The 18,213-nt window shown below is 40.9% G+C and overlaps 1 protein-coding gene across 4 annotated transcripts in view; it reads left to right on the forward strand.

Moving 5' to 3' along the window:
- tox2 (TOX high mobility group box family member 2) overlaps positions 1-18,213 on the forward strand; it is a 65,982-nt gene that overhangs the window by 43,493 nt on the left and 4,276 nt on the right. For 3 of the 4 annotated variants that reach the window (XM_061291965.1, XM_061291967.1, XM_061291966.1), the window contains 3 exons: positions 11,966-12,259; positions 13,125-13,355; positions 16,699-16,779. In XM_061291965.1, coding sequence (XP_061147949.1) covers positions 11,966-12,259; positions 13,125-13,355; positions 16,699-16,779 — 606 coding nt within the window. The remainder of the gene's footprint in view (positions 1-11,965; positions 12,260-13,124; positions 13,356-16,698; positions 16,780-18,213) is intronic. The other variant, XM_061291968.1, reaches the window with a different exon arrangement.

Raw genomic sequence — 18,213 nt, forward strand, 5'->3', positions numbered from 1 at the left:
TGTACAATCTTTAGTTTCAATGTATTTCCTGGATATGGAGATTTGTCGTTTTCATATCCGGTGATAATCATCACTTGTTTGCCATTTTTAGAGATAGATTATTCCAAATGAAAGGAGGTGAAGCAGACAGCAATTTAGATACTTTAAATAGCTTCTCGACGTTTCCTCGGTGCACGCATTTTTTTTTTTTGCTCTGTCAAGCTCCGCTGCTGAAAATCAGAAAGGTCTAAATCAAATAGTTTTCTGCCTGGCAAAGCTACCAAAGCGTAACGGAGCAAGGTTCATTTGTGCAGAGAAGAACTTTCTATTAAATCTGTGCCTCACCTTGACACACTCTGTCGACCGGAGTCATTAAGCAAACGACCGAGTTCAAACGCGAGAGGCTGTCGATACGAATACCTGGGCGGACAGTAAAGAGGGTTAATTCTTAATTTTGGACTCTTCAAGATGAGATGATTTCATTTTGGAGAGCGACCCTGCATGTGTATGCGGCTATGTGTGCACACTATAAACAATATCTCTGTTGTTGAAATGGATCCACTACATCTGGAGGTCAGGGGCTTATATTCAATCTTGAGCACGTTGAAAAAAATCCATTAGGGTTCATCTTTCCTGCATCAGCCATTCTATTGTGCTGCTGCAGTGAGATCTGTTTTCATCAGGCAGATTCAATACGTGAGCTGGGCAATGAAAAGAGGAGTGCAATAGACTTGGATAGAGAGAGTTGAGATGGAAGAAAGAAGAAATTGCAAAGAGGTGACTCTTATTCTAAATGAGCAAGCATATGCTGGATTTCATCATTGTGTATTTTAGAAGTAATTCGCTCGAGTGAAATAACATTGAGCTCGCTCGGTACGGTGTGTGGACAAGGGCGATGAAAGTGTTTGGTCGCTGGCGCTCGCATAAAAGCATCAAGTAAATGAGCTAATTATGCAGAGAAATGAGTGGAGACCTATTGCGGTGATAGGTAAACATATTTAGGGAGCTATTAGGGACAAAAGAGGCAGTGTATGTTTAGTTTGCTGAAAACAGAGTTTAGATGGAGTTTCTCTAGCTGGATTTATACTCCATGGTTCACGACGCACTTGCATTTCTTTACTCTCAAGGGGTACTATTTGGATATACGTTGATGGGATGGAATCTGATATCTTCATATCAGAAAGTTTCTTCCTAATATGGAGAAAAATGTAATGTGTATCGGATATCTGCCCAACGGAGTTCATGGTGAAACATCACACATGACTCTGAAGTGTAACATTAGCCTAGGAGCTAACACAAGAGGTAGAAAAGGATGATCCATGGTTGCCGTGACAACGGCACAAAGGGCTTCACATGCCGACAGTTGACAAATATTAATGACATTGACCCCAAGGAGGGCAAAGAAAAACTACAAAACTGGAGAAAAATGAGAAACCATTGGGAGTTCTGAATTTGGTTGAATGTGAGGTCCCTCAAGAGTCTGCCCTTGAACCCTTGTTGTTCCATCTGAATCGGTTAGCCTTGGATCAAAGGCTTCAGAACATCAATGTTGGTTATCATGGCCAGACGGATGACACACAGCTGACTCGTAGGACAAAAACAAACAACAAAAACATACCTTCATTTTGTGAATACATAGTTTAAGTGCTCCTTCTCTGTGACTGCACTCGACGAGGCCGTGCCCCACTGCCATTGCATCTTCAGATTCCAAGACACATTTAATAGCTATGCTCAGGTTGCACTGATCTTATCAAAGCAACCAGGCAAAGATGCTCATCTCTGCCGGACTCACGGAGCTGTCTTATTTTTTTGCCTCTTATTCTGGACTTTGTCAACAACAACAAAAACACGACCAATATACTTCTTCATGTGGGATGATGGTGCATAACCTCACAATTGTGCTAGGCACCATCTGCACTTTATTTTCTATTATACGTGATTGAGAAAGACGCCGCTGAAATTCAAATGACCTCGGCCTCTTTTGCTCAATGGCGCGTGAGATATTAGCCCTCGTCAAAGTGCCTCCAGTGTGCTCGTTTGAATGCGGAGCAAATGATGAATTTACAATTGTACCGAGAGACGTCCAGGCATAACCCGCAACAAATTAGCAGATGAAGTCTGCATGGTGTAGTCGAGCTAGCAGGTGTTTATTTGACTTTATACAGAGATGACAAGTGTTCCAGTTTAGCCTTATTTGTTAGAAACTGTTGCCATTTGTTCGAAAACAGTGCGTAAACAGACACAAAGTGCACGGTAGATGAACTTGGAATTTGCAAGTGAGTCTCTAAGTACCACAGCTTGTGATTCCCTGACATTTGGACTCTACCAGCCAACCCGTTGCAATAACATTCGTTGATGTCGTTGGATCTTCCCCCATGTGTAAAAGCTGCTCCGCAGCTCCATGAGCCCGCGGCCGGCTAGCTGGCTAACGTAGCGGATAAACAGCAGCTGCTCCTCCACAAGTCCAGAATAAGTAACAGGCAAGCATTGTTACAATGAAAGGAGAACAAGTCATGTGTTTGACAGGAGAAAAAAGGCCAGGGTTCCATTCATGAATCTTAAAGCAATGTCTTAATTGGCTTTAAAATGTTTTATATTAATCGAAATATTTACACTTATAAGTAAGATTTTTAAGATTGGTCTTACGTCTCAAAATCATTTTACGCTGCTGAAAAATTGTAATCTTTTTAAATAAATATTTTATTTATTTTATTTGACTCATGATAACAGTGCAGCACGGTTTAGCATCGGTTTGCACATCCGCATCACAGTTTGGAGTTTGTGGGTTCGATTCCGGCTCCAGCCTCCCCATGTAGGCCAATTGACCACTCCAAATTGTCCGTCGGTGTTATTGTGGGTGTGATCTGGTGTTTGTCTATATGTGCCCTGCGATTGGCTGGCAACCAATTCAGGGCCCAAACAGGGCTGGGATAGGCACCAGCATGCAGTTCACAAAATGGATGGATGGATGGCTACAATTAATGTCTTTGTTTCAATGTGAGGTATGGTTCAGTGCCAGAGATCGCTTATCATATTATTCCCGTCATGATTGTCGCATTAACTTGACCTGTGCGCTCCTTTATTCCTTCTTGTTGTCCTTGTTCTTCTTCACAATGGCTTTGTTTTTCCTGGTGAGCAATGAAGTGCTCCTGGCAGGTGTTGGCGGCTCAGCTGAGCCGACGCAAATGAAATTTGAGCTGCAATGTCAAGTGAACTTGTCACAGTCAATTGTGAATTATTGAGGAAAAAAATCGGCAGAGGTGTGTTTTAAAGCATTTTCCCTTCACTGTCAATGTTTTTGCAAACAAGAAAAATGGTGCATTTAATAAGAAGCTCAAAAGGAGAATCGCACATAACTTTTCCAATTTCAAAGTACTATATTACTCTGCTTTATTAATCTCTTTCTTCCTCTGGACTTTTTTCCCCCTCCTTTCCGATGAGAAAGGGCAAAAATGATTCTTTAAAGTCATTTGGTGAAAGGGATTAAAGAGCGTGTGCAAAAAAAAAAAAGATGGTGAACGTCTGGTACTTTCTCGACACTTCACTGAGTCTCAGCGACAGAGTGGAACTTTATTAATTATACCAATGTTAACTCCTTCACTTCCAGCCCAGTTGAAATTGATCTTTGACGTGTATAGCCGTCAGTGGCATTAAATGAGTTAAATCCTCATATGTGAATACTTTTCATACTATGATTGCAAATGCCCCCACAATAATTCTGCGAAAAACATTCAATATGTAGGGTTCAACTGAACATTGCATTATTTATTGTGCAGTATATAAAACTATTACAAAATCATATATAATTTTATTATATCATTCATGATGATTTAAAATAATCCAAACATTCAATTAGACCAGATATTTAGGACTGAGATTAGATGAGATATCATTTTTGCATCCCTATATGTATTTTATTATTGATTAGATTGTATGACATTAATTAGGTTCTACACAGTTCTAAATATTATTTATTTATGCATGTCTGACCCCCATATATGAATCTTGAGTGGCCAAACACCGAAATTGTACAAACCAAGAAAGGTTCCTTGGCTTTATGTAACACATTCATGTTTTCCACTTCCTCATTTTAGTACCGCGCTGGTAAAGCCTGGCTAATAAAAGGCTCCTATTAATATGTCCTGTTGCCTAGCGACGGCAGGCAGCGAGTAATAGCATTCTGTGGAAAAATAGATGACCGATAAGGAAGAATTCAATTCTTTTCTCATCTCCTGGGAGAAAGTGGCTTATTTTTTTTCCTTCTTCTTCTTCCCGGCAATGTGATATGAAACTGTAGTTGTACATTAAGAAATAGCGGTTATTTTCCATTCTCATCATTTTGAAGGGATATTTATTGCCGCTGAGGTTGGCAGCCCATCTTTTTTCCTCTTATAAAAGACAATTAATGTCTTGAGGCAATCAGATGATATGGGCCCTGACTTCAACGGTTTTAATCAGAAATTCTAAAGAGTCTGTATTAAATTAGCCAAAGCAAAGTTTTAAATTGCATTTACTTCTCATCCCAGGTGTAAGTTCGACCTATGTGTAAACATGGCCTTCAATATGGATGCGCCACTCCAAAAAAGCACTCGCAATAATGTTACTTATCTGGGCCATCGCGGATAATCTCCGCAGAAGAAAATGTTCAATTTAGATAATTCATCACATCGTATTTCAAAAACAACAGTGCGAAAGATGAGCTACCGCACACCTGTTGTTGTTTTTTTTGGGCCGCCATCTTCATTCCGTGCCGCAGATGTGATCAACGGCGCCACTCAAGTGAAGAAGAAACAGATGCGGCGGCGGTGGCGGCGGCAGATCGCCGGCATTATAAGGCAGATACATGGCGCACACAAGACGTTTCATATTGGAACCCGCCGTGGGGCCCTGCTGGGCGTTATCATGCTATGAAATCATGTCCATATTGCACTGTGGCCTATCGCCTCATTCCGCTTTCATCAGCGCGAATATTCTGCCCCCGGTGGCGGGCAATAGCCGGCCCATGTCATCTCACTCAGAAATGAGTGGCCCGCTAGCCACCAACCTCTGCTACTAGCTTCTAGCACCCCCTACTGTGCCACCAGACCAGAACACAAGGTCCAACATGATTCATGTAAGCCGAGAGAATATCTCTCAACTCCAGTCCGAGTCTGTGAATACTCATTCATTCAGGTCATATCATTCTGAGGGTACTGAAAACAAAGGTGTCATGTCACAATGTCCAAAATTATCCTTTTATTTCTTCCCTTTTTGTAAATATCTGCCTGATTAAGGTTTTTTATTGTTCACCAGTGCTTGTCGACTAGTTGCTTGTGTCAACCAATCCGCTTGTGTCTTGTCCAGGTGGACCTGGTCGCCTCCTCCATTTGTTTGTATATATTTGGTTCTCTCCTTCTGTTCAGTCCCTGTTGGTTCATTGTTGTTTCTTGCTTCAATTTAAATCTTTTGACTAGTTTGTTTTATTGCTTTGACTTTAGTCATTTTGGATTCCTGCTTATTTTGTTTTATTCCCCAAGTACCTTGTTTGCCTATTTGTTCTCTTTGAATTGATTTTTGTGTGCTCCTCCCCACCCCGCTATTCTGCTTTTGGGTCCTCAGCCACTTGCAAACGTGACAAATGTAGCATTATAGTCATTATGTCCTTAAGAAAAAAAAAAATAGGGGGGAGTTGTAGTAGTGTACAAGAGGATCCCAGTGCCACAGCCTAAGCTTTTGTCCTTAATGGATTTCCCGCCCCCTTTGCATTACTTTTGTACTTGACGTCCGTCCTGTAGTTTAAAGCCTAATATCGATGAATGTGAATCACCTCTGATTAAAGCGCAGCACTAGCCTGAGAAGACTAAACAAAAACAAACATGCATCACATCAGCCTTTCACTTCCATACCAGCTTTTTTCTCCTTTTTTTGTTCTTCCTCTTCTTTCTTGTCTTTGCTCACTCTTATTTTATTCATTTATATCTGAGGGGTGATGGGGGTGTCAAACTTAAAGTGCATTTGACACAGAAGTGAGGAGCCTCATTATCCGAGCATCCTTTTTTTTTTTTTTTTTTTTTTTTTGCCGTCTGCTTGTCAAGGTTGATGCGTCCTCCTCACAACTGTCATGTAAGACGGGACATGCGATTCTTTCCGCTTTTTGCGAGGTGAGCCGAGACACGCCCAGGTCGAGGGTGGGGCTTGGTGGGCACAAAAGAAAGGAATAGGGGAAAGAAAATAAAAGTTAAGGAGGTTCCAACATCGGCTGTAATGAGCATCATGGAGGATGTCGCCGAGGGGGGCATCATGACATTACTACCTGCCTTGTTGTCACGTTGCCCTGAGCGCCCCCCCTCCCCCATCCTTTTAAAGTCTTCAGCCGCAAAGATGGTTGCATACAACCGCCTGGAGACATATTCAACATCATAGGATCAATCAATCAATTTAAATAAGACATATGCAATAGTTCCTTTGTGACTCGAAAAAAAACATCCAAATTTATGCCAAAATGGAGATGTTGTTTTGCATGATCCAAACAAAATGGCAATCAAAACAATCTTTCTTTATTGTTGTCCTTGGCAGAGGAATGAAATGCATTTGAATAATAACATAACAGAATATCGTGATAAAAGAATCCATTCATCGTCGCCCTGACTATCAGCCTCCTGTGTTAAAACTATACAACAGACACAACACTGAGACAACCAGCATTACAATAGAGGCTTAAAGAAAAAAAGAAAATACAAAAAAAAAAGAAAAACACACGAGCATTTGTGTGTCTGGCACATCTTTAAAGCCAGCCGTCTCCTACAAAATGTTGGCGTGTTATCGACTTGGCTGTGACTACTGTTGTGTCAAGGTCCATTTCAGCAGCGTGGCTAGCTGGAGATATACTTGGACTAAATTGCCTTTTCAGACCAGTTTTTGCTCGTTTGCGAGGTATTTCTGTTTGCCTGCCAGGATGACATCATGTGAGCACGTTTGAGCTAAAGTGCAAGATGTGTTTTATTGTTTCGCTTGTGGCTATGGAACTCAACTGCTGTCCACATGTCGGCAGCTGATTGGGAGAAAAAAAACAAGGTCCAAATCATGAATTGTTAATGTGTCCGTGTTGACCGGCTGCTTTGGTATTTTCAGCCAAGCAGAAATATGTTGAAATTGTGCATTATTTTTTATTTAATGAGATATTGATTCAAGACAAAATTTAATCTCTCTTGAATTACAATTCAAATAAAAAAAAAAGCCTCTTTATTGGGTAGTTGGACCTAAATAACCTAAATATATATTGAGCCACCATACTATTTCGTACATTGAATTCCACTTGGCTAGAACCTGCAAAATATTCAATGCCGAGTGCCCCCGATACAGTAAGAATGAAATCTATCTTCAGATGGCCTCCAATGAAGCTTCAGCATATGCTTCTTGCGCTTCTCTTGACTCAGCATTTGCGTGAAAGCAGCGTTGGCTCCCAATGTATGATTCATAAAACGGCTGGTGCATTAATTCAGTGTAAATGACCCCCCTAGTGCATGCAAAGCTTGATAAAGCAAAGACACGATAGGGAGAGAGGAGGCGGCGGCGACGACTCGCCGTCGTTAGCGGGCCATGCCCTCGGGGCGAGCGTCGAGTAGCTTTGAGGAACTTGCACACATACACACACACACATCTTCCTCTCCACAACCCCTCAGCCTGCAGGCTCGTGTTTACTGCGCTTTTTGAAGGATGGCTCCCGAGCGCGCCTCTAATTAAAGCTGTCACGGCTGGGTGCCTGCAGGGATAATGTTCTATTATTATAGTCATTTGTTTCAATTAAACGCTGGCTGATTTTACAATAGCGGCCGCGAACCTGCACGAGTGAGCCATCACTCTAAACAAGATGGCTCCAGTCAAGCAGCCAGGAGGAGGCGGAGTGTGCGTTTGTGTGTGTACAGTCACATGATCACGGTGTATTTGAACAGAAAAAAAAACGCGAGAAGCTTATGAAAACTGTTCAAACAGTAAATAATGTGCTGTTATAGATTTTGTTTTATGCTCCAATGAAGAGGTAGCGTCTGTTTATTTGGTATTTTAGTTAGGGTTGTCTCTGATTGGTTGTTTTTCCTCTGGCGCGGTGTTTATTAAAATCTTTTTAGTAGTACAAGATAGAGCCGAAAAAAAAAATCCCCACATAGACTACAATGTACTACAATGAGACTGTTCCGACAGTTTTCACAAAAATGACAAAAAGTTATTATTTGGAGAATTGCAGTTTCCCCGTCCTAAATGAAGGCTACATCCATGAGTCACATGATCCCCGGGTATTAAAAAGGCACACAAGATGGGACAGAGCTTATTAAAACAGAGCAAACAGTGAATAATGTACAGTTTTATCGTCAGTGGACTTCATTTTCAGCTCACATTTAACAGTTTAATGTGAAATAAAATGATTGATTGAGGCAAGAAAGAAGGGATTCCAGTCAATAATGAATCAAAACTATCTGACGCTAATAAGGTGGGGTGGGGGGATAAAGAGTAGAAGCTACTCTTCAGGAGGACATGCCAAGGTGAGATGTTTTAGGCTCTGCGTTAAATCTCTCTCCTTGTATCTGAATAGCACCCTGCACCCCACCATCTCATCTCAGTGCTGCTGGTCAAATCCCCTTAGCTAAATCAAATGGTGCAGGCAATTGCAGGTGAAGTCGGGCACAGAGCAAAAGGGAACAATGCCTCTGTGATATTCCATCTCCGGCCTCCAATGTGCTGCACATAATTGGAAAGCCTTTTGTTATTTGACTCCCATTTGACTGTGATGTACAAGGCAGGAATGCAAACACGACAGGCGTAAAGACGGCGGCGCGGGGTGGGGGAGAAGCGCGCTCACCGTCCATTTCCTGCCTTTATATCACACGTTTAGCCGCGCCTGGACGCTCGCTATTGAAATATCCAAACGGTTCACCTAGCTCACTGTCTTTGACGGATGGATTTGACGCCTCGTCGTCTTTTTTGATTTCTTTTGAGTACTTTGTCTCATTTTTCTTTTATTGAATCCTCCTCCTTTACGGAGGGGAAATTACCTTTTGGTTGTGGGTTCGTTTGTGTTGTTATATCAACTTGTTTTTAGCGATTAGCTCTTCTAACAAGTATTTTGAGAATAAAATAAAATACTGTAAATGGATGAGCAGAAGTGAAACTTGTTTAACATGTTTAATCCGAATTGAATCCATCTGTTCCAAATTGCTGGTACCACATTAGATCAGGTTTGAATTTGCTCAACTAATGATTAAAAATCGAATAATTTGTCAATTACTATTTTGACTAACCAATGAGTCGATTAAAAAATATTTTTTTTCAATTTGTTTGCTTTTGTTTACAAACATAGAAAATTGCTGGTGCAGAAAATGCATAAACAAAAATTGATGCGCATTCACTGACTGGTTTGCTTTGTATGTTATCAAAAAGAAGCAAAATAAATGTAAATCATAATTTTCCAAAGAAAAAGCAGGCATGTTTGCAAATGTCATTTGGATCAAACAACAATAATCAATCCACTTTTGTAGAAGACTACAGAAGTCAGAGAATATTTACTGTTGATTGTCTGAAATTCTGTCCCTAAAAAACCCATTTAAAATAATTGTTGATTCATTTGATAATTGAATTTTTGCACCTCTAGTCACTGACGATGTGTTCACCAGTTGTGAATTTGGATTCAACTTCAATTCCTTAGGATTTCACAGTCGTTTAAGCCTGTGCAGAGTGCTGTTCATGGATTTTTATTTGATGTCTGTCAATAGAAATCTATTCAAAGCGCTGCTGAAAGGGGCCAGCTTCATTGTGGGATGTTTGCTTCCACTCGGAGCAAAATCATCTCAGTACCAGAGAGTCATTCATGCTAAAAGCGGAGAGCGCGCTGACCGATAAATTCCTGTTACTCAATGTTCTCCCTCGTCTCCTTGCTCAGAAATAAAACCATGCCATTATGAATTAGCATACAGTACCTATGGCAACTGGCAACCTTTGTCTCTGTCTTTTATAATGTTTGTACAGTCATCTGTGACTGGTTTGAAACGGCTGCTGCTCAATGCCACGGATGATAATGATGAACCTTTCCTCGAAAAGTAATTAAATGCAGATTATTTGAATGAATTAATCACACTGTGATTTTTAAGTCTCTGGCTAAATGTAATGACTCGTGATAATGTATTACACAAAGGTCTGTTTTCTAAATTGGCATTGACCCATCAGACCTAAAAGCAACAAACAACTTGACAGGCAGAGTTGACATGGCAAATTAGGAGTTCCACAAGGCTCTTATTGTGAGCATGTGTTTTTCTGCTCAAATTTAACATAACATGCTTCTCAGCAAAATATGTATAGCAAATGGAATCTTGCTGGCTGCTTGCCATATTTGCAAATAAAGACTATATACTGTATGTATATATATATTGTTTATTGTTTTTTTCAGTTGTGCACCAATTAACCGCTTCATTAGTCATGAGGCGCGACTCTCAACTGGAATGTAAAAACAGTGATTGCTGTGAGCTATGAGAACCAGTATGAATGATGATGGCAGGGGGAGGGGAAATATTTATGTACGATTCACAAACCAGCAGCAGCACAGTGAACGGGTTTGTTCTGCCTTCTGGGTGGAAAAAATATCGATGCCAATCAAACGTAATCCGACATCGAACACTCTTGATGGAGCTAGGGATGAAAAGAGCAATTATGTCGCCGTGAATATGCGTAAATGCTGGTTTGTTCTATTGCAGGTAGTTGATCTCCTTGTTGTTTACATTAAACATGGTGGCTCCCATTAAAGGGTGACCATTTTTTTCCAGTGTGCGCCAGGAGGCTGTTGCTATGGAAATAGAAGCACTATGATAGGCCATTCATGTTTGATTAATTGGTTTTTCAACGCTTCTCGGCTCGTGAGGACCTATAAAGAGCAAGCCCGTGAAAAATGGAAAATTAATGGGTTTCTATTTCCTACTCCCCCCCCTTTACTCTTTTATTCACTTATTTTCATGAGGCTATTTCACCCTAGTGAAAAAAAGTGTTTTGAATTATGATTGGAAGTTATTCGAAATGCAAAAGGAATGTCTTTGTTCATGGCGGCAAACACAGAAAATGATGACTTTGAGCCTCACTCGGCATTACTTTGCTGCTGTGGTTTTTTTTTTACTCAGGCAATCCGCCGGAGGCCTATTATGATTAGAGAGTTTTCATCTTTAAACCTCTACTTGTGTTTTTCAAGACCTCGGCTCTTTTGATTTGATCTTTTCCAGCTCTGGCACTAATGTGTAATGTATTATTGAAGTCATAAATGTTTAAAAACAAAGCAAAAAAAAAGAGAACCTAAAAAGTCCTAACAAATGCTGGCTCATCGCTTTCCGATCAAGTAAATTGCCAAACGCTTCCCCATTCATGGCCGCATTAAAAGCATCCTTCTCTCGTTTTGTCTCGACGCATCTCAGAGAAACGCTTTGAATGTGTTCATTGTGCAGGGTCTTTTAAAAGCGCCAAGAACACAATGTGGTGAGAGTCTTCCGCGAGCACCCTTGAAGGAAAATAAAAATTTTAAGAACACTTTTCAATCTGCTTAAATTCAGTCTGTGGACCGAGCGCACGCAGTCTATGAGATTCGGCAATTGGTTATTGTGAGTCGCCGACATTGTGTATTGATTTTGTTAAGATTCCAAATTATAATCGTGTCTGCAGATGTGATAGCCAATCACAAAAAAAAAGGAGCAGAAAGTATCTACGAAGTATCAGGGATAATAAATACATTAATGACGTTATCCCCAGATTAATCCTTAAAACAAATGCTAACAACATACACAGCCACTTACAGTATTGTGAGAGGGTTTCTTCCCTCTGTATGCTCACATAATTGATCATATTCATTGTCTAGCCTCTCTCAAATTGTCAAATGCCATCTCCTCTTCTATTTGCATATTTGGCTGATTGGCATTTGCACATTCTTGGGCTGCAGAGAAGATGATACTGTAGTAAAGCTGGTCTTCTTCTCTCACCCCAGATGCACGAGATGGCTTTGCACCACCACCACCACCACCACCTCCACCAACAACACCATCACCCCCACCAGCAGCACCACCCAGACGGCGTTCGTTACGACCCCGCCGGTAACCACCCCCTGATTAACCGATCGCCACCGATATTGGGCAACCCAATGAGCGCGCTGTCCCAGCTGAACCCTCAGCTGGGCCGGAGCGCACTGCCTCACGGTTCCCCCTCACCTCCCGGAAGCAAATCTGCCACGCCCTCCCCCTCAAGCTCCAATCAGGAGGAGGAGACCGATCCTCATTCAAAGGTACTGATGCGGCTTGAAGTAGTAAACCTGAGAATGTTGTAGGGATTTTTGTTGTCTGATTCAGTTTGTGGGAGTGGGTTCATGGCATTTGAGATGTAGCGGATGAAAAAAGGTCCTATTTGCCAGAGGCTATCATCAAAAGTCAGCTGAGATGGATGGATGGATGAATGAATTGATGGATGGACGGACGGACAGGCAGATGGATTGATTGACGGTTACAAATCCCGACTTGTTTCCTACCTTTCTTGCTAAAGAGGGTGCTGAGATATGCCCATCTTAGAAAAACAGACTGATGGATGATGCAAATCCTGATAATATATTAATGGGTCCCAGATGAAACTTGAAATGTATTTTGCATATTGAAAGGTCTCCTTCGACGGATGCTCTATTTGCATTCATTTGAATGCTAAATTGTAAAACTGTGCTCGTAAATCGCCTATGGGCCAAATTGTGAACGAAAACACACTGAGCTTCACATACGTGGCCAAATGCAAACGAGCGCTTTGGCGCTCTTAACACTATTAGATATTAGAAGAGCAGACTATCCCGAAATATGTCCCCTTCTTTTGCGTGTGCGAATAAAAATAATTAGCATCTCGCTCTCTGTATCGGTAAGTAATTCCATTTGCACTCTCCACTCCGCTTGTGAGACCACCATCAAAGCTGGAGCAAATCCAGCAGGTGATTTAAAATTCCTCTTGCCCAGAAATGGCCATTTCTTTTAATAACTTGTTGAAAAAGATTTAATGGTTTCGGCAATTGCGTCATGCTGGTATAGCAACAGGCTTGTGCTTGCTTCTCTTTGGAGTTCTTCAGGGCAAAGTGAATGACGTGGATGGACGCTTGTTTGTCTGCTTTTTTCCAGATGACGGGTGAAAAACGGTCATCCTCCGAGATGATGAAGCCCAAACCCAAACCGCAGAAGAAGAAGAAAAAGAAGGACCCCAACGAGCCCACCAAGCCCGTGTCAGCATACGCGCTGTTCTTCAGGGACACCCAGGCGGCCATTAAGGGGCAGAATCCCAATGCCACGTTTGGGGACGTGTCCAAGATTGTCGCTTCTATGTGGGACGGCCTCGGAGAGGAGCAGAAACAGGTGCATTGTCTTGGAACGATAAAGCCGCAAGTAACGGAAAATATAACATGTAACACATTGGAAGTCGGCCATTTTGGCCATTTCCAGGGTCCTTCAAAAACAAACATTTCCGAGATATTTTGTCCCCATGTAAGCAAATTTGAGCCATGCATCATGCTTAGACCCACAAAAAAAGTCTCTAGATGAAAAATTTGGCATTTTGGTGGAAGTCATAATGGGGACATATTGGCCATATCTGGGCAAAAATCACCCCCTGAAGCATGAATCCTTGTTAAATTTGGTTGCCACATCTATCAAGAAAATAGGGAAAAAATCCAAGAAAGTGAAAAACGGGTTTCAATGCATTCTGAAATGAAATCCTGTCGAAAACATATTTGATGATTCTATTTGTGGCAGAGATTTGTCATTTGTAGTTTGAAGGAAAAGCTCTCACATGGCTGACAAAAGTCCTCAAGTTAACTGTGTTTGTGTGCCACCAAACACTCTCCAGGTGTCGGACTTTGCAGGCTGTCCGTCGTTTTTATTCGCAGTTAATTTTTGCCGCCTCCACCGCTTCTCCTTGCCATGAATCTTCATTTGGGCGTCTGACACCCCTGAATGTGAATTCCTCATTTCCTGTCCTTTTATTTATATGTGTTGCTGGGTGATTTGATCACGCCGAGGGAATACGAGATTAGCAATTGCATCCGCGTCCTTGGTTTGGCCTCAAGGACATCTGCTGCTGAATTGTTATAGTTTGCAACCCGCCGCATGCTTCCAAAAAACATTTTCCGTGTTACCTAGGTAGAGAAAAGGGCAAATCTGCCATTCCCCCATTTTGTTTGCTCTTTTGTCAGTTCAGTCAAACGTGTCAAACCTCGTCATTGAGCTAACGGCGTTGTTCTGGCGAGAAAGCTCTCTGGCCGTCGTTGCGCTGATTGCTCTCTTTCCAGAACTGACTAATGGATATAACTTTTCAATTAATAAAGAGCATGAAAGAATTATGTCCAGCAGACTAAATGTGACTAATGATTATGGCATAAAATGTAAAAGCTAAAAATGATACCCACAAATGATCCAAGTATTTTAATGGATTTACAGACTGATCAATGGATAGATTGATGGACAGATAAATGGATTAGTTGCCGCATGCTTCTGTTATTGTACGACACAGTTGTTCAGCCCGCAGATAATCCCAATGAAAATATAAATGTTTAATTTAAAAAGATAAAATGCGTACTGGAATCAATAAAAACACTGTGAAAAAATAAATGTGAATAATTATCGTTTGGGGCGTTCAAGGACACTGTCAATTGCTCTGCGTTAACAGCACTTTCCAATTAGCTGCTGTGTCCTGTTATGATCAATCAAGCATGACAAAACTTTCTTTGTTTTGGTCTTTTTCTCTTTGAGATTATGCAGTCGTTGTCCTTGAGTTTTCTTTCAAGCATGTTTTTGTTTGTACTTGCCTTGTTATCATTATTCTTCTATTTAATTCCCAGAGGCTTTGTGATGTGAGATCAATGCATTATTTGGTATGTTTCTGTCCTGAAGGTGACGTCATTTTCAAGCTGCCCCAGAAACACTAAAGCACTTTCTTTTGTTTTGACTTTAGATGAAGATGTTTTTTTAATATATTTTTGAAGAACATGAATTAGTGAAGGAGTGTAAAGGTTAATACTGAGGCTAGATATTACCGTACAGAGATATTAAAAGTCGCCTGGCCTGTTTTCTTTTCGTACTTTCGATGTTTTCGTCAAGTTAGTGTGTCGTTTTTAGGGGCCTCAACATACGTAAAACCTAACATTAAACATTGAAAATCAGAAAGTTAGCCAAGTTGGTTTGAATAATCAATTTTATATTCGATTGTAGGGCCCGGGCAATATGGATTTTTTTTAGGCCGATGCTAATTCCGATTTTGTCAGACAAAAATATTGAAATAACCAATATATTATTTTTAAAAACATACAATAGGTGAAAGAAAAGCTTTCTGAAACCTTTTTTGCATTTGAAATACGGTATGGACGTACAGAAGGTTCAACGAAAACGAGTGTTTGGGCCTATTTGTCACAGCTTTAATCGTCACTAGAGGTCGTTTCTTCTGCAGGCCCAGAGCTCATCACTCAGCTGGCTGTCAGTAGGGTGCAGCGTTATTGTCTCCTGTAATTAACTGCTTATCAAACAAGCGTATTTCATTAAGCTACAATTAGGCGAATAATTTGCACAGCGCACCTCTGTGTCGGGGTGGCAACGGCAGCGTACTCGCCTCTCGCGGCTTTAATTTGCGCTGACCTGCAGCCTCCCGATGTCGGCTAATGAATCCGCTCTTTTTGAAGTAATTAGACATCCTTAGGCGGGGGTAATTTATTTAAAAAGTCAGTGTCACTGTGTAAATCGTTAGCGGTGTTGAAATTAATTTGAAACGAAAGCTGCTGGGAATCGTTAGAGATTTTAAGTGGTTGCAGCAACATTTTTTTTTCACTCCCACAGTCCATGTAAAGACGTAAAGTGTCATTAGATTAGCATTGATGCTAGCAGTAGAACGACATCAGTGTTATAGAGACATTTCACTCCGTTAGTCATTTGTGTCGTCAGAGAGGACCGTTAAAGGTTTAATACAATTTCTTCGAGGGAGAGAATAAACATCAGCTGGAGAATGTATCCACCTTATTTGCTTGAGTGTGTCTCTGCCTGTTTGTTTCCATGTTAGTTGTGGCTGACAGCTTACACGACATGCAGTGGTAGCGCATGAATGCTTAATGGTTATTTGAGACCACCTCTTGGAAAGAAAATGACCTCCCGCCACATGTAGGGCTCCCGAGGAAGATCACTACTTACCCATGAAAACTTCACTTCATGGAAACACACTGAAAAAAAATGAGACTCGGCTGTAAATTTGATCAAATGTTTTTTTTTTTTTCCTTTTACTAGTATTGCTAGGTGACAGGGAACTTGGAGAAGTTGTTGAATGAGTTACAAATCTAACACCAGCAGGACCCACTCGATCGTGTGGTGCCACCAAGAGCACGGTCTGATGGCCCAGGGAAGGAGAACAAAATGAATAAATTAATTAATTATGAACAAAATAAAAATAAATTAAAAGGAGGGAAAGAGTTTGGAAGCATGCAGGAGCACGGGACGCAAGTGCAGGTCCATGCCAGAGTTTAACTCTGCATGAACAACGAGCACATGGATATTTTGGACAGAAAGGAGAGCTAGTTGCACGCTGGTCAACAATGGTTCGCTCCATCAAGCTCGTACTCAATAATGTGATACGTAACACTTGTCATTTTCACTGAGCCTATGATGACCTCCTGATGCGAGCTCACTTTGTAAGTACTTTTGTCATTGTTTGTTCCTGCAGAACTACAAGAGGAAAACAGAGGCGGCTAAAAAAGAGTACCTGAAAGCCTTGGCTGCCTACAGAGCCAGTCTGGTTTCTAAGGTAACCGTGTGTGTGCAAGTGTGCATACGTGTGTGTAGGTCATGGTTTTGATATACATGGGTCAGCAGTGATATAAAGGATGATAAATTAAACCAGGAGAAGGAATAGGAAGCGTTTTCGTGTGTGATGGGACTTTGGGGTGTTTGTTCACATTTTCTGCTCGCTACACTTTATTTGAGTCCAGAAAACAAGTGTGTTTTTTTAGCAGTCAATACCTACAATCATTTCAATTATACATAAATAAATATTTGAAATAATCAATAAATACATGGAAATACTCTAATACATAAGTACAAACAATATTTCACTCCTTTAGTGTTTTTATGTACGTACGCCTTGAAATATGAATAAATAAATAACGGTGAGTATTGTAAGACAAAAATCAAATATAAACTAATACAAGTAAATATCACTCCATCATTTCAATTTTTTGACCATCTGCAATGGATTGTAATACGTTTGTTTTTGTTGTTATCCGCATTTCCATGTGTGACTTCCTCATGTAACATCTTCAAACCCTCCCTTCCGAAGCACATTCATTTCACCACATTCCTCCTGCATTGTTTTCTTTTCAGAAAGTGACATTTCCATACTAAGCCCCACCCCTCCGTCAGCGCCGCGTCTCATTTCCTCTCCCCGAAACAAGCACCTTGATTGAGGCATGAATAGTTCATTCATCACCCTCTTGACGGCGGGCGCACTTTTAACTCAAAGCCGCTTGTCTAAGCTCAATTACGCCTTGATTGAGGCTATGCATTGACAAGATTGCTAGTCAAAAATAAAAACTTTGTTAGCCAATCAGATGGCAGGTTCATTGAAATGAGACTTTTGACTCTAAGTGGATTTGGAGGTAATCGTGGCTGCACATCATCATCGTGCACCTGTTGCCTTTTTTTTTGTCTAGTTAACAAATGTAGCTAACTACTCTGTAGCACATAAAATCCTGGGAAAAAGTCTTTTCATAATCACGGTTTAAAAATGACTCTCAGCCTCGGGTGCTTTGCCTTGGATAAATCGAAAATCGATTGAATGACCGATCCTCCTTCTCCTCACTAAATTCTTTATCATATCATGTTGTGTGTGCACCCACTAGTCTAAACACTGAATTCTGATTAATATTGCTTTTGTGGAATATAAATTAGGCAGCCAAATTCACCAACATTTATCCAAAATGGCCGCCCCCTTAAGCGGATTTAAAAAAAAAAAAAAAGAAAACATTAATCTGAGTAGTTGGACTAATTGCGCTGCAAAGAACACATTATTACAAAGATTTTTTTGAGCTGACTTCCCCTTTAAGTCACCATTTCATTTTCAATTTAGCCCTGCTATCACCTCTCTATCCATCCCTTCATCCGTTTGCATTGATTACACCGAGGGAAAGGAGTCAGGGGTGTACATCACTCCAACCCCGCTTGACATTTAATGAGAAGGAGT

This window comes from Syngnathus typhle, linkage group LG11, assembly GCF_033458585.1.
Source record: "Syngnathus typhle isolate RoL2023-S1 ecotype Sweden linkage group LG11, RoL_Styp_1.0, whole genome shotgun sequence".
In the NCBI taxonomy this organism is placed as follows: Eukaryota; Metazoa; Chordata; class Actinopteri; order Syngnathiformes; family Syngnathidae; genus Syngnathus; species Syngnathus typhle.